This window comes from Molothrus ater, chromosome 5 (genome assembly GCF_012460135.2).
Source record: "Molothrus ater isolate BHLD 08-10-18 breed brown headed cowbird chromosome 5, BPBGC_Mater_1.1, whole genome shotgun sequence".
Classification (NCBI taxonomy): domain Eukaryota; kingdom Metazoa; phylum Chordata; class Aves; order Passeriformes; family Icteridae; genus Molothrus; species Molothrus ater.
Genome location: NC_050482.2, coordinates 722,210 through 738,206, shown reverse-complemented (window position 1 = coordinate 738,206; position 15,997 = coordinate 722,210). Strand labels below are relative to the sequence as shown.

Genomic DNA, 15,997 nt, shown 5'->3' with positions numbered 1-15,997 from the left:
CAGCCCCGCACTGCCCCTGCCAGCCCCGCACTGCCCCATCCCAGCCCCGCACTGCCCCATCCCAGCCCCGCACTGCCCCTCTCAGCCCCGCACTGCCCCTGCCAGCCCCGCACTGCCCCAACCCAGCCCCGCACTGCCCCTGCCAGCCCCGCACTGCCCCATCCCAGCCCCGCACTGCCCCATCTCAGCCCCGCACTGCCCCTCTCAGCCCCGCACTGCCCCAACCCAGCCCCGCACTGCCCCTCTCAGCCCCGCACTGCCCCATCCCAGCCCCGCACTGCCCCTCTCAGCCCCGCACTGCCCTATCCCAGCCCCGCACTGCCCTATCCCAGCCCCGCACTGCCCCATCCCAGCCCCGCACTGCCCCTGCCAGCCCCGCACTGCCCCTGCCAGCCCCGCACTGCCCCATCCCAGCCCCGCACTGCCCCTCTCAGCCCCGCACTGCCCCATCCCAGCCCCGCACTGCCCCATCCCAGCCCCGCACTGCCCCTCCCAGCCCCGCACTGCCCCATCCCAGCCCCTCACTGCCCCCGGGCCCCTCGGCCCCGCGCCGCCTTCGCACCTTCCCTGGCACCGCCCCAGCCCCGCAGCACCCGAGGGCCGAGCCCGCCCCGAGCCTCGCCCCGTACCGCACGTACCCGGCCCCCTCGGCCCCGCTGCCCCCGGGACCTTCCTGGAGCGGGGCCGGGGCTGGGGAGCGGCCCCGGGGCCGGGCTGGGCTGGGCTGGGGGATCCCTCTGGGGGGCAGAGGGACGGGGCTGGGCCGGGACTGTTGGGGGGTCTGGGCAGCCCCCGGCCGGGCTGGGTCCGGGCTGCCCCGTGCCACGTCGCGCCGGGCCCTGCCAAGCCCGGCCCTGCTCTCCCGCCCGGCACCCCCGGGCACCCCGGCACCCCCCAGTGCAGCCCAGTGCCCCAGCAGCGACAGCTGCATGTGCCCCCCGGGCCCCTCGGGGGGCAGCGCCACCCCCGGTGCTGCCAGGGCTGATTCCGTGTTTAAAGCATCACATGGGGCCTTGCAGAACAACCGAGGAATGTAAATCCGCAGGGATCAGACCGGCCCCGCTCCCGCCGGGCAGCAGCTCCCCCAAACCGGGATCTTGGGGTCCCGGGGGGGCTCCTGGGGGGCTGCTCCTGAGCTGGGCAGGGGAGGGGTCCCCACAGCTTCCCTCGCTGGGACCCCCGGCCGGGACCCCCACCCCTGCTCGGGGCCGGAGCTCCCGGTGGGATCGGGGGACGCCCCCCCAGCACCCCCGGGGGCCCGAGCCGGCCCGGAGCCCGGGGCTGGGGGTTCCCGCTCCCCCCGGCGCGGCTTCCCCAGGCCGAGGGCCGGGGGCCTCCGCGTGCCCGGAATCGCTGGGATTCTTCCGCATTATCGGGACACAAAGGCTCCACACACCCGGCCCCGTGCGGGGGGATTTGGGGCAGCACCTGATCCCGGCGCGGGGGGGACGGGCGGGGGCGGCGGACGCGGCCCTGAGCGGGGCGGGGGGGGGCACGGCCGGGCCCCGCCGCGACCCCCGGTGCCGCCCGGCTCCCGGGGAATCCCTGCCGCGGTGCGGGCTCTGCCGCTGGGCTGCCCCAGCGAGAGGGAAAAGCCGGCTCAGAACAAGGCCGAGAGCCGCGGCTGGGGGACGCGGGACACCCCGGGCCCTCCGACCCCCGCCCCGAGCCCGCCGCCGCCACCGCGGTGTCCCCACGGCCGCGCCCGCGGGTGTCACCCCGTGGCTCTGGGGCGCGGATCTCGGAGGTGACATCTGTCCCACAGCGACCCCAGGGCCATCCCGGGCTCCGGGCTGGGCTCCCCTCCCAGGCCCTTGTGCGGGTGCCCGTGCGGGGCAGGGCCAGCCGCTGTCACCCCCGGGGACAAAACCGTGTCACCAGGGTGAGTGTCACCAGAATCACGAGGAGGGGGCTCTGGGGACACCGCAGCGGTGCAGCTGAGCCCCCGGGCCCGCAGCACGGGCAGGAGCCGTTTCCCTGCCCTCCTCCTCCTCAGGGATCACCACCCCTGGGGCACAGGGAGGGACCCCGGGCGCTGCCCGGTCGTGGGGGGTGACAGATGTCCCCTCACAGCCACCCTGGCACGGGTGACCGCCGGAGCCACCCCGGGAGCTGCTGCCACCCGCTCGTGCCACAGCTGGACCCGCACCGGGAGCTGCCGTCCCCGGGTCACCTCATCTGTCCCCGGGGCCCGGCAGCGCTTTCCCTCTCCCTCTTCCTCTCCCTCTTCCTCTCTGCTGGCTCCCGGCCCTGGGAACCCAGGAGAAGTTTTAATTAGCTTAATTGCCTGCTGGCTGAGGCCCCGAGGACAGCCCCGCTCCGGGCACCCGCTCCCCAAAAAGCTCCTCTGGGTGCTGGGACCCCCCGAGCAGCACCCGGGGGGCGGGGGGCACAGCCGGGACCCCCAAACCGAGCAGCCGCTACCCCATCCCTGAGCCCACCGGGACACCCGAGGTGGCCGCACACGGCCCCGGAGCCGTGTCCCGCTGGGCAGCGGGGACAGGGACATTCCGCGACACCGGGCTCCGTGTCCGGGCCGCGGGAACGGCCGGGAACTGCCGGGAGAGGGGAGGAACCGCGTCCTCCAGCCTGCGGACACCTCAGTGTCACCAGGGTCCCCAGGGTCCCCATTGTCACCAGCATCCCCAGTGCTCCCAGCATCCCCAGTGCTCCCAGTGTCCCCAGTTCTCCTAGTGTCCCCAGCATCTCCAGAAACGCCAGCACCCCCCAGTGTCCCCAGAGTCCCCAGTGTCCCCAGCAGCAGCTCTTGCCCGAGAGGATCCCGGGCACACGGCACGACCGGGCTCTGCACGTGCCTCGTGTCCCCGTGCCCCGTTCCTGTCCCCGTGCCCGTGTCCTGCTCTCCCCGTGCCCGCTGCTGCCCCTGCGGGTCCCGCACAGCCCCTGCTGCCGTGTCACCGCTGCCACCACGGCCCGCGGCACCGCCAGCCGCCACCGGGCCCTGCAGTGCCACCCCTGTGCTGCCAGTGCCACTCCTGCGGTGCCGGTGCCACCCCTGCGGTGCCGGTGCCACCCCCGAGGTGCCAGTGCCACCCCTGCGGTGCCGGTGCCACCCCTTTGCTGCCAGTGCCACTCCTGCGGTGCCGGTGCCACCCCTGCGGTGCCGGTGCCACGCCCGAGGTGCCAGTGCCACCCCCGCGGTCCCGACCCCGCCGGTGCAGACCCCAGCAGTGTCGCCGTGCCCGTCCCACGCTGGCACAGGCGCGGTCACATCCGCACGGCCCCGGGCGCTGCCAGGCTGGATCAGCCCGGTTTTCCCGTTCCCGGCCTCCGGCACCGCTCCGGTCCCACGTCCCCGCTGTCACCTTTGCCGGGTAGCCGTCCCTCGGGCTGTCCCCGAGCGGTCACCCTGCTGGTGGCCCCGTGTCACTGTCCCACGGGGTCACAGCGGGTGTCCCCTGCTCTGTGCCCGCACAGCCCCCCGTGCTCCCTGCAGACCGGGGTGTGGCTCCGTGCAGGGGACACGGGGACACGGGGATGTGAGGACACGGGGACACGGGGACGTGGGGACATGGGGATATGGGGACACGGGGATGTGGGGACACGGGGATGTGGGGACACGGGGACACGGGGACATGGGGACACAGGAACACGGGAATGTGGGGATATGGGGACACGGGAATGTGGGGACATGGGGACACGGGGACACAGGGATGTGGGGACACGGGGATGCGGGGACACAGGGAGACGGGGATGCAGGGACCCGGGGATATGGGGACGCAGGGACGCAGGGATGCGGGGACACGGGGACATGGGGATGCAGGGACACAGGGATGCGGGGACGCGGGGACACGGGGACACGGGGATGCGGGGACACGGACACGGCCACCCCGGTGCCAGGCCGCAGCCGGCCGATGGCCGAGCCGTGCCGCAATGGGCACATGGCACAGGGACACCTGCGGCTCGGTGCCACCACCGGTCACCGTTTGCCCACCCCGCGGGTGTCCCCAGGAGCCGCCCTGGTACAGCCCTGCCCGGGGCGGGCCCGGTGCGGGGCACTGGGGGTCTCTGCGCGGCCTTGCCCGGCGGGCGCGGCGGGGCCGGTGCCCGGCACGGAGCCAGCCGTGTCCCGACACGCCGCACATGTCCCGACACGCGGCGGGGCCGGGCGGGAGGCGCAAGGGCCGGGCTGGGTTGCATCACCCCCGGCCGGGTGCGGGCTGCGGGGTGCGAGGGGACCCCGCTCGGGGGGTGCCGGGACCGGCCGCGCACCCCGGGATCCCCCCAGGCCGGGGGGTGAACCCCAGGGCCGGGGATGGGGATGCCCTGGGCTGGCCCTGCCCGGGGACGCCGCGGGGACACCGGGGCTGAGCCAGGGCTGCGGGAGCTGCCGCTGCTGCCGGGGCTCTGCCCGGACCCCGGCGCCCCTCGGGCCGCCCCCATCCCCACCCCACGTCCCGCTCCCGTGGCAGTGGGGATCGGGAGCTCCGATGGGCGATCCCCGGCTCGGCAGCGGCCGTGCCCCGGCCGGGGGCACCGGGGCGGGTCCTGCCGGAGTCCCGGGTTTGTCCTGGGCCTGGCACGGGACGGGACAGGACGGGACTTAGCGGCACGGGCACAGCGGCAGTACGGGCACTGCTCGGGCCGACCCCAGCCCCCGGAGGAACGGCACGGGACCCGCGCTGCCCACGCGGCCCTGCGGCCACCGCCACCCTCGGGCGGGGCCCCGCTGTCCCCGGGGGAGGGGTGGCACGGAGCCCCGAGTGCCGGGGACACCACGGGATGGGCACACCGAGCCTCAGGGTCGTGGACTGGAGGTCACATCTGTGTGTGGGGACACCTCTGTGTGTGTGGGATAACAACTGTGTGGGTCACACGTGAGTGTGTGGGGTCACATCTGTGTGTGGGGTCACATCTGTGTGTGTGGGGTAACACCTGTGTATGTGGGGTAACACCTGTGTGTGTGGGAACACCTCTGTGTGTGGGGTAACACCTGTGTGGGGTCACACCTGTGTGTGGGGTCACACCCGAGTGGGATCACACCTGCGGGGTCCTTTCCCGGGGGACTGTGTGCAATGGGGGTCGTGTACAACCTGTGGGCACCCTGGGGGCCGTGCACACCTGTGGGGAGTCTGAGCTCACGGGGGGTGTCCCCCTGCATCCGGAGGGTCTCCACACGTGTGTCCGTGCACACCTGAGGGGTCCGTGCACACTCGGGGACGGCCCCGCACACCCCGGGATGGCCCCGCACACCCCTGGGTGTCCCCATACCCCAAGATGTCCCCGTGTCCCCCCGACTCCCGGACCCTCCCTCCCCCCCCTCGGGGAAGCCCCTCGCCCGGCCCCGCCCCCTCCCGTCAGGCCCCGCCCCCTCCACGGCCGGCCCCGCCCCTCAGCTCGCGGCCAATGGGAGGCGCAGCCCCTCCCGCCCGCAGCCAATTGGAGGCGCGGCCCCGCCCCCCGCGGCGGCCGGCGCTGGCGCAGGCGCGGTGCGCGCGGGGCCAAGATGGCGGCGGCGGCGGGCGGTGGGCGCAGGCGGGCGGCGGCGCCCTGAGGAGCCGAGCGCGGCCTCGCGGGGCTCCCGGGGCCGGCCTGGGCCGCCCCCGCCGCCATGGCCCGCCTGGCCGACTACTTCGTGCTCGTGGGATACGACCCCGGCAAGCGCGGTGAGCGGCGGAGGGACGCGGGGGGGCCGGGCCCGCGCGGGGCCGCCCCGGCCGGGGCTGCGGGGCCGGGGCCGTGCAGTGGGCGCGGGGCCGGGGCCGCGGGGTGAGCCCGGGCCGGGGGTGCGGGGCGGCGGTGCAGGGTGGTCCTGGATCCGGACGAGGCTGTGGGGCCGTCCCGGGCGTGCGGGGTGAGCCGGGCCGGGGGTGCGGAGCCGTGGCGGGGCCGTGGCCGGTGCCGGGCCGGGCAGCACCGGGCCGTTCTCAGCCCGCCGTGAAGCCGCTCTGAGCGGCCCCGGGAAGCTCCCGGCAGCCGGAGCCGCCCCTGCGCGGCTCGGCGCGTTCACGGTTTGGGTGTTTTCGGTCTGTCTCCCTCCCCCGCCGTGCGCGGGCTGTCACCGCTCCGGAAACATCGGCTGCGCCTGGGGGGGCACTGCTGTCCTCGGCCTGCTCCCCCTGCGCATCTCAGCCCCGGCCATGGGACGGGCTGCTCCCAGTCCTGCTTCCAGTGGGCGCCCACCGACCCTGCCTGGGATGAGGGGCTGTGCCCCCAGCCCCATTCCCTGCGATGGGGGGCTGTGGCCCCAGCCCCATTCCCTGCGATGGGGGGCTGCACCCCCAGCCCCATTCCCTGCGATGGGGGGCTGCACCCCCAGCCTCATTCTCCGGGCACCCACTGCCCCCTCGGGCAGGTCCTCGTGCCCTCCCTCAGACGCTCCTGACCCCCAGATCTGTGGGATGTCCCACAGTTTCCCTGTCCTCTCTCGCATCCTTGCTCGCTGTCAGGTGATGCTGTTGGTTGTGGTTGTGGGGTGTTCCTTGTTGTGGCTTTAGGGTCTCTTCCCATCGTGTTTCCTTCTGGTTCCTGCCCCCAGAGCTGTCGGGGCAAACGAGCTTTGGCAGCGTCACAGAGGAGGTGAAGTGCCCTAAAATCAGGAAATGAGGCCTTTGCTGCAGAACCCCCCTCTTGAGTGTCTCTTCCCACCTGGCACGCTCCCAGGCTGTGGCTGGGCTTGTTCCATGCCCGTGCTCGCAGCTGGGGAAGGGGAATGCTCATTTTGCTGTGGGTTTGTCCATCAGGGGATGCTGATGGGGCTCAGATGCACAATCCCAGGGTGGATCCCAGCCCCATGCCGGGGTCCCTGGAGGAGGGCAGGAGGAGTGAGGTGTGTGTTGGGAATGCTGGAGAGCAGAGCTCTGGATCAGAGCTTGGTGTTCCCTCAGGGCTTTCTGCTCGTGTGCTGTCAGTTTGGTGTTTTGCTGTTGTTATTGCCGTTATTGCAGTCGTGTTCCCCCAGTGTCCCCTTGTCCTCGGGCACTGGGATGGGCAGGAGCTGCCATCCCATGGCTCACACCGTGCTGGGGTGGGAGATGCAGGGGGGATTCCAGGATTCCATCTGGGAGCAGCTTCCACACCCTCTCAGGAGCCATGCCGGGTGGCTGTACCCCCTTTGTCCTGCCTCCAGGTGCTTCCTCCTGCATCTTCTTCCTCATCTCCTCCCTGAGGATGCTGCAGCTGGGACCTGCACCCTCGAGCTGGTGCTGTCAGCTGGTTGGTGGCTGGTGGGGATCAGGGGCCTGGGGCTCCTTGCTGTGACTGCCAGAGCCTGAGCTTCCCAGGGAGCAGAAATGTCCCACGTGTGCCTGGGGTCATTTGGGATTTGTCTGGGGGGGAGGGATGGTGCTGTGAGGTGATGTGCTTGGCTGCAGTGGGACAGCCAAAAGGAAGAACGGGTTTAGGTGGGATATTGGGAGGGAATTCCTGGCTGGGAGGGCAGGCAGGCCCTGGCACAGCGTGTCCAGAGCAGCTGGGGCTGCCCCTGCATCCCTGGCAGTGCCCAAGGCCAGGCTGGGAGCAGCCTGGGACAGTGGGAGGTGTCCCTGCCATGGCAGGGGTGGATCAAGATGAACTTTCTGTTCCCTTCCCACTCAAATCACTCCATGATTCTGTGCCACTGGGAAGGGAAGAGCTCACACTTAACAAATTATGTTCCTTTGGTGTAAATATTCCCTTTATTTTGGGTTTGACTCACCTCTGCAGGGAGGGGATGGCTCCAGGATATTGTGGGGAGATGGATCCAGGATGCCCTGGGGGGATGGATCCCGGTTCCCCTGGGAGGGGACAGGTCCCAGACACCAGTCCAACCCTCCTGGCTGCTGGGATGGCCCCGTCAGAAGTGGCCTGTGCAGGATGAGGCACCCAGGAGTTGTGGCCTCTCTGTGCCGGCCCAGGCAAACCCCTTGCCCTGCCAGGCTGGAGGTGTCCGAGCCGTGTCCCCAGGGCTGGACCGACACCGGTTCTGTGGTTTTTGGGATCAGGCTGGCAGCATTCCCAGCTCTGTTTTCCCACCCCCCTCCCTGCTTAGATAATGCTGGAGGAAGGGCAGCGGCGCTCATCTGCCGGTGACTAATTGCTGTACAGGTTGGGTTGCTCTGGCAGAGCCGTGGGCTGTGCCAGGCTGGGCTGTGCCAGGCTGTGCTGTGCCATCCCTTAAGCCTCACCTGTAAACAAAGCTGGGCTGAGCTGCACCAGGGCTGGATGAGCCCCTCGGCACTGCCAGGGCATGCAGTGCCTGTGGGGTTTGGGGTCGGGCAGGGAGGGGTTTGCAGCGGGGATGTGAAAGGGAAAGGTCTGGCGGGGTGCTGGGAGGTGAGGTGGCTCTGCAGCATCTCCAGAGAGACAATGGCAGGCTGGGCTGGGACCCCAGAGCCCCTGCAGTGCCACCCATGGCAGGGACACCTCCCAGTGTCCCAGGCTGCTCCAGCCCCAGTGTCCAGCCTGGCCTGGGGCACTGCCAGGGATGCAGGGGCAGCCCCAGCTGCTCTGGCAATTCCAGCCCAGCCAGGAATTCCTCATTGCCAAGATCCCATCCCTGGCTGCCCTCTGGCACTGGGAGCCATTCCCTGGGTGCTGTCCCTGCAGGCCTTGGCCCCAGTCCCTCTGCAGCTCTCCTGGAGCCCCTGCAGGCCCTGCCAGGGGCTCTGAGCTCTCCCTGGAGCCTTCCCTTCCCTCCCAGCCCGGCTCCATGAGATGCTGCCGTGGCTCAGAGCAGTTTGTGGGCACAAAGCCGAAAGCAGATCCGTGCTGGAGTGGGCTGTGCTGGCTTCCCTGGGGTCACTGGGTGCTCCTGGGGTGTCCTGGAACAGCCTCATCCCCGTGACCTGGGGCTGTGCTGCAGGGCCTGGGACCATGTCCTGCTCCTCGGGCAGGGGCACAAAAGGGCTCTGAACTCTCTCAAGGGCTCTGGCTCTGGCTGTGGAGCGGGGCCTTGAGCTGCTCTGGCTGCACGGGCTGTCCAGGACCAGGGCAGGCATCCAGACGCTTTTCCTGGTTTGTGGAGCCGTGGGGGATGTTCAGGAATGCAGAGCATGGGCACACCACCTGCCTGGCACAGTGTCCCTGTGCCCCTCTGCTGTGCCAGGCACCCAGCCCGCTCCGTGGGAGAGGGGCTCCAGGGAAAAGTGTGGGGTGAACGCTCCCGGCAGTGGGAACCACCAGGCAGTGGGAACCAGCTCCTTCCATGGCAGGGTCTGTTTCATTGTGTGCTGATGGCTCACATTATTCCCTGGAAATGGATGGGTTTTATTCTCCTGGCTCTTCCTTCAGCTGCCCAGAGCTGGGATTGTGCTGGGTTTTACCTGGGAATGGCAGCTTCCCAGAGCTGGGATTGTGCTGGGTTTTACCTGGGAATGAGAGCTTCCCAGAGCTGGGATTGTGCTGGGTTTTACCTGGGAATGACAGCTGCCCAGAGCTGGGATTGTGCTGGGTTTTACCTGGGAATGAGAGCTTCCCAGAGCTGGGATTGTGCCTGGTTTTACCTCGGGATCTGAGGGGTTTTCTCTGTGCATCCCCCATACCCTGAGAGTCCAGGACAGCTCAATTCCAAACCCTGTGGCTGAAGGTGTCTGGAAGTTTTGGGTAAGGGAGCACTGGATGGGCATGACCTGGATGACTGGAGCCAAGACTCAGTTTGGGATTGATTTGGGATATTGCAGGGGATTTAAGCTGCCAGAGGGCAGCCAGGGATGGGATCTTGGCAATGAGGAATTCCTGGCTGGGCTGGGATTGCCAGAGCAGCTGGGGCTGCCCCTGCATCCCTGGCAGTGCCCCAGGCCAGGCTGGACACTGGGGCTGGAGCAGCCTGGGACAGTGGGAGGTGTCCCTGCCATGGCAGGGCTGGCACTGCAGGGGCTCTGGGGTCCCTGCCCATGGTGCCCATCCCGTGACTGATCCCTGTGCAGTCCCAGGAGGTGCCGGTGTCCCGTGGGTGCTGATGTCCCGTGGGTGTCCCGTGGGTGTCGGTGTCCCGTGGGTGTCGGTGTCCCGTGGGTGTCCCGTAGGTGTCCCATGGGTGCCAGTGTCCCGTGGGTGTCCCGTGGGTGTCCCGTGGGTGTCCCGTGGGTGCCGGTGTCCCGTGGGTGCTGGTGTCCTGTGGGTGTCCCATGGGTGTCCTCTGGGTGTCCCATGGGTGTCCCGTGGGTGCTGGTGTCCTGTGGGTATCCCATGGGTGTCCCGTGGGTGCTGGTGTCCTGTGGGTGTCCCATGGGTGTCCTGTGGGTGCCGGTGTCCCACGGGTGCCGGGCTGCCTGCGGAGGATGCTGTGGCTGCTGGGAAGTCCCGGTGGTTTCTGCGTTTCCGTGCTCAGGGAGCAGCATTGCCCCGCGCTTGTGCCCTCCTCAGACACCGGCCTGGGGCTCAGCAGCTCCGTGGGTGGCTGGGCTGGCAGGAGGAAGCTGCTCCGTGCTCGGGGCTGCCTCTTTCCATGAGGTGCTTGGGGCAGGTTTTGGGCTGCTCTTTGTGAGCAGTGAGGGCACACACAGGACACATCCTGCCCTTCCCCAGGTGCTCCTGAGGCTGCTTCCTGGTGGGAGAAGCTGACTGGATCTGCAGGCCAGGGCAGGGCTCTCAGGGCTCATCCTGCTGCTGTCCCAGCTGTTTTGGGTTGGATGCCAGCTCTCCTGGTGGCACCCATCCGTGTCACCGTCGTCCGTGGCCGTGGCCCAGTGACTCAGGGTTTGACTCAGCTGAGTTCTGGGAGCATCCAGCAAAATCCCAGCCGTGGAAAAGCCCCCGGGGCTGGCAGCAGTGCTGGAGCTGTTTGCTGGGTCAATATTTGCACAGGGAAAGAGAGGCTGGGAATGGCCCTGCCACGTGCAGAGCTGCTCCCACCCACGTGCCCGGCCTTGGGAAAGGTGGGGATGTGAGACAGAGCAAATCCAGAGAGGCCCCGGAGCTGCTCCAGGGCTGGAGCCCCTCTGCTCTGGAGCCAGCCTGCGAGAGCTGGGGGTACTCACCTGGAGGGTCCAGGGAAGAGCTTCCAGCACATTCCAGGCCTGAAGGGGCTCCAGGAGAGCTGCAGAGGGGCTGGGGCCAAGGCCTGCAGGGACAGCACCCAGGGAATGGCTCCCAGTGCCAGAGGGCAGCCAGGGATGGGATCTTGGCAATGAGGAATTCCTGGCTGGGCTGGAATTGCCAGAGCAGCTGGGGCTGCCCCTGCATCCCTGGCAGTGCCCCAGGCCAGGCTGGACACTGGGGCTGGAGCAGCCTGGGACAGTGGGAGGTGTCCCTGCCATGGCAGGGCTGGCACTGGGTGATGTTTAATCCCTTCCCACCCAAACCAGTCTGGGATTCCCTGATTCCATGTGCAGCCACTGGCTGCCTCTGGAAGGGTCACCCCTCCCGCCGGCCCCCACAGCTTCCAGCTGCATCCAGGCCTGGGAACTGCAGCTCTTTGATCCCAGCTGCTCCATGAATCCTCCTCTCCTTCCCTTTGAACTCCTGCCCGGGAGGAGCAGCTCTGTGGCTGCAGGTCCCACGTGGGAGTTGGAGGCCAAGCAGTGACAGTGACAGGGGCAGTGACAGGGCCAGAGCTGTGCCAGGGCTGGGCCTGAGCTGAGCCTGAGCTGAGCCTGAGCTCCTCCAGCTCCAGCGGGGTGTGTTTGTGGATGGGGAGAGATTCATCTTGGAATCATGGAGTTGTTTAGGTTGGAAAACCCCTCAGAGCCCATCCTGCCCAACCATCTGCAGCACTGCCAAGGCCACCACTGACCCTGTCCCCAAGTGCCACATCCATAAGGATTTTAAATCCCTGCAGGGATGGGCACTCCAAACCCCCCTGGGCAGCCCCTGCCAAGGCCTGAGCCCCTTTCCATGGAGAAATTCCTGCTGATTCCCCCCTGAGCTGCCCTGGCCCAGCCTGAGGCCGTTCCCTCTGCTCCTGTCCCTGTTCCCGGCTGTGCCCTCCTGGCAGGGACTTGTGCAGAGCCACCAGGGCCCCCTGAGCCTCCTTTGCTCCAGGCTCAGCCCCTGCCCAGCTCCCTCAGCCCTCCTGGGGCTCCAGCCCCTTCCCAGCTCCGTTCCCTGCCCTGGACACCCCTGTCTGCCCCTCCTTTTCCATGTTGTTGTTATCGGTGTGGGATGGATCAGGCTGGACCTAGAGCAGCCCCTGGGCAGGGAAATCAGAGCTGCAGCTCTGGGCTGGTCATTTCTCCCCCTTGGACACATTCCTGTGTCCAGCTGGGTTTCCTTGCCAGAATTCCCTGCTGCTCTCACCAGGGATGGTGTCTGGCATTCCTTGGAGAGTGGCAGTCCCTGTTTTGGGAAGGTGGCTGAAGGTGAGGTGGGCACACAGCCCTAACCCAGGTGTTGTACCCAGATCCTCGCCCCATTTCTTGCTGGTATTTTGTGTGCTGCCAGTGAGGATTTAGCACTTTTCTCTCTGCTCTCTCTCACCCCAGCTCGTGTTTTCCCCGAATCTGAAGCCTTTCCTTGCAGCCAGTTCCCTTTTCCCGGTGCTGGGCTGGAGCAGCAGCTGCGGTTTTATGGGCGCTAAAAACACAAACAAACCCCATTGGAACGTGCCCTGGAGCTGCCCGGGCTGCAGGGGAGGAGTTAAGCCCCGGAACGCCTTTGGTTTGGTTGCCTGCCGCACCTGGGGGAGCAGGGACCATCCCGTGGGGCTGGCTGGGATCTGCAGGAGCTTTTCTGCCACCTCTCTCCGCGATGGCGGCGGTGACGCCTCCAGGGCCGCTCTGTTCCTCCTGTGGCTCCAGAGCTCCTGACCACTAAATGCTGCTCTTGTGGCAGAGGCGAGCCGGAGAGCCTGCTGGCCTCGGGGCAGGGAATTCCTGCTCCTGGGAACCGGCCTTCCCATATCCCCAGCGTGTTCGTCCCTCCCGGGGTGGCAGCTGCTGCCAGGGGAGGCCCAGAGGGTTTGGGGCTGCAGGCACCCTCTGAGAGGGTCCTTGGTGACTCGTGGGACCCTCTGGTGTGATTTGGGGGCTGCTGGGATCCTCTGGGGAAGTTTGGGGGCTGTTGGGACCCTCTCAGAGGGTTTGGTGACTCTTGGGACCCTCTTGGAGGGTTTGGAGGCTGGTGGGACCCTGTGGGAGTCCTTGGTGACTGGTGGGACCCTCTGGGGGTTTGTTTGGGGACTGGTGGGATCCTGAGAAAGGGTTTGGTGACTGGTGGGACCCTGTGGGGTGATTTGGGGGCTGCTGGGACCCTCTGGGGAAGTTTGGGGGCTGGTGGGACCCTCTTGGTGGGTTTAGGGGCGGATGGGACCCACCTGGAGGAGTCTGGGGACTGGTTGGATCCTGAGAAGGGGTTTGTGACTGGTGGGATCCTGAGAAGGGGTTTGTGACTGGTGGGAGCCTATGGAAGGATTTAGGGGCCGGTGGGAGCCTGTGGAAGGGGCTGGGGACTGGTTTAGGGGCAGGCTGTGGATGGGGGTCGGGGCAGTGGGGAGCAGCAGTGGGGCCCTGCCTGTCCCTCCCTCCCGCGGCAGTTCCAGAGGTTTTTGTGTTTGTGGAGTGGCTCCAGTGCCACGTGTCCCCTGGCAGGGAGCAGCCGCACGTCCCCAGCTCCTGCAGCCTCCTCGCCGGGATGCAGAGAGTCTCACACGTCGCTTTGGTGTGTCTGAGCTGTGTGAGGGAGATGTGGCAGCACGAGGGGGATTTTGGGGAGGAGGAGCCGCCCGTGCTGTGTGTGCAGCTGAGGTGCAGCTGCAGGAAGTGCAGCAAAGCAGCTCCTCCGTGAGCTCTGCAGCACCTTCCTGCCCAGCCTTCCTGGGCTGCTGATGGCCCAGATAAGGCCTCTTGTGTCTTGTCACTGCCACTGTCACTGTCACACCCTCCCCAGGGCAGCCTTGGGGCTCTGCTGGTCTGATCAGCTTCTGATCCCAGCCTGGATGCTCTGAGGGGCTTGGCCCTGCATCCGTGGGAACAGTGACAGTGGCCTCCTGCACATTGTCCCTCCCAAACCTCCCAGTGCTCCTGTCCAGGGCAGGGAATGGAGCTGGGAAGGGGCTGGAGAACCAGGAGGGCTGAGGGAGCTGGGCAGGGGCTGAGCCTGGAGCAGAGGAGGCTCAGGGGGCCCTGGTGGCTCTGCACAAGTCCCTGCCAGGAGGGCACAGCCGGGAACAGGGACAGGAGCAGAGGGAACGGCCTCAGGCTGGGCCAGGGCAGCTCAGGGGGGATTTTGGGGAAATTCCTCCTGGAAAGGGCTGGGCAGCCCTGGCACAGGGCTGGAGTCACCTGGGGACAGGGTCAGTGGTGGCCTTGGCGGTGCTGGGGAATGGTTGGACCCAATGCTGTTCCAACCCAAACAGTTCCCTGATTTTGAGTCAGCTCTGCTCAGAAACTGCTGTAATGATGCTGTTTTATGTGGGGAAAGCCTCTACCCTGGTTTTAGGACCTTGCCCTGGTGTTTGGTGTTTTTGAGCTACCTGCAGCAAATTCCCGTCAGGATGCCCAGCCAGGCATTGGGAGATGCCAGCTGGGTGTTCATCCACACCTTCACCTGCCAGCTTTTGTGTCCCTCAGCAGGGAAAGCTGGGGAGGAGCTCTCTGAGGGCAGGGAAGGGGCTGGAAGTGCTGGGAATGAGCTCTGCAAGGACAGAGAAGGGGCTGGAACCGCTGGGAATGAGCTGTGCAAGGGCAGGGATGGGGCTGGGACCACTGGGAATGAGCTGTGCAGGGACAGGGATGGGGCTGGAAGTGCTGGGAATGAGCTGTGCAGGGGCAGGGAAGGGGCTGGAAATGCTGGGAATGAGCTGTGCAGGGACAGGGATGGGGCTGGGAATGAGCTGTGCAGGGGCAGGGAAGGGGCTGGAACCATTGGGAATGAGCTGTGCAGGGGCAGGGAAGGGGCTGGAAGCACTGGGAATGAGCTGTGCAGGGACAGGGAAGGGGCTGGGAATGAGCTGTGCAGGGGCAGGGATGGGGCTGGGAATGAGCTGTGCAGGGGCAGGGAAGGGGCTGGAAGCACTGGGAATGAGCTGTGCAGGGGCAGGGATGGGGCTGGAAGTGTTGGGAATGAGCTGTGCAGGGGCAGGGAAGGGGCTGGGAATGAGCTGTGCAGGGGCAGGGATGGGGCTGGAAGTGTTGGGAATGAGCTGTGCAGGGGCAGGGAAGGGGCTGGGAATGAGCTGTGCAAGGGCAGGGAAGGGGCTGGAACCATTGGGAATGAGCTGTGCAAGGGCAGGGAAGGGGCTGGGAATGAGCTGTGCAGGGGCAGGGAAGGGGCTGGAACCATTGGTAATGTGCTGTGCAGGGGCAGGGAAGGGGCTGGAACCATTGGGAATGAGCTGTGCAGGGGCAGGGAAGGGGCTGGGAATGAGCTGTGCAGGGGCAGGGAAGGGGCTGGAAGCACTGGGAATGAGCTGTGCAGGGGCAGGGATGGGGCTGGAACCAAGGCAGGTACTGCTGCTCTGTCCCTCTGCGGGGCTGTGGGCGCACAGGGCCGGGCCGCAGCTGTGGGGACACGGCCCTGCTGTCCCTCGGACACAGTGGCTCTGTCAGGGCCCAGCTGAGGGCTGACAATGGCTGCCTTCAGCCGTGCCACGGGCTGGGGCTGGGCTGAGCAGAGCTGGGGCTCTGGTGCCTTCAGGGGATGAGGCCAGCGAGGGCAGCTGGGCTCCCCTGCACGGGCAGGGGATTGGAAAGGACAGGGATAAGCTCCTGGAGGGGATCAAGGTGAGCTCAGCAGGAAGGAGGTCAGACAGTGCTGGTTCCTCACAGGAGCAGGGGGAGCTGATTCCTGCAGGAGCGGGCTCTCAGCTCTGCCTGGGGATGTGTCAGGGGTTCCCAGCACTGGGAATTCCTGCAGACATGTGTGGAAAGCCCAGCAAGGTGGATTCCTACAGCTCCCTGACAGGAGGGAGGGTCCAGGTGGAGTCAGGCTCTGGAAACAGGGGCAGGAGGAAAGGGAACAGCCTCATGCTGGGCCAGGGGAGGGGCAGGGTGGGGAGATATCAGGAGGGATTTCCCCATGGAAAAGCTGGTCCAGCCCTGGCAGTGCCTCAGCACCCTCACAGCCAAGAATTTCTTGCTGATATCCCATCTAATTCCATCTGGCAGCAGAGGCCATCCCC

General features: G+C 67.4%; 1 protein-coding gene across 4 annotated transcripts in view; it reads left to right on the top strand.

Annotated features, from left to right (window-relative positions):
* Positions 1-5,518: 5,518 nt before the first annotated feature.
* The window catches only part of SBF1 (SET binding factor 1), a 63,550-nt gene continuing 53,071 nt past the window's right edge, over positions 5,519-15,997 (top strand). For 3 of the 4 annotated variants that reach the window (XM_036400741.2, XM_036400739.2, XM_036400740.2), the window contains exon 1: positions 5,520-5,627. In XM_036400741.2, coding sequence (XP_036256634.1) covers positions 5,573-5,627 — 55 coding nt within the window. In that variant the 5' untranslated portion in view covers positions 5,520-5,572. Of the gene's footprint in view, positions 5,628-15,997 lie in introns of all 4 variants that reach the window. The other variant, XM_036400738.2, reaches the window with a different exon arrangement.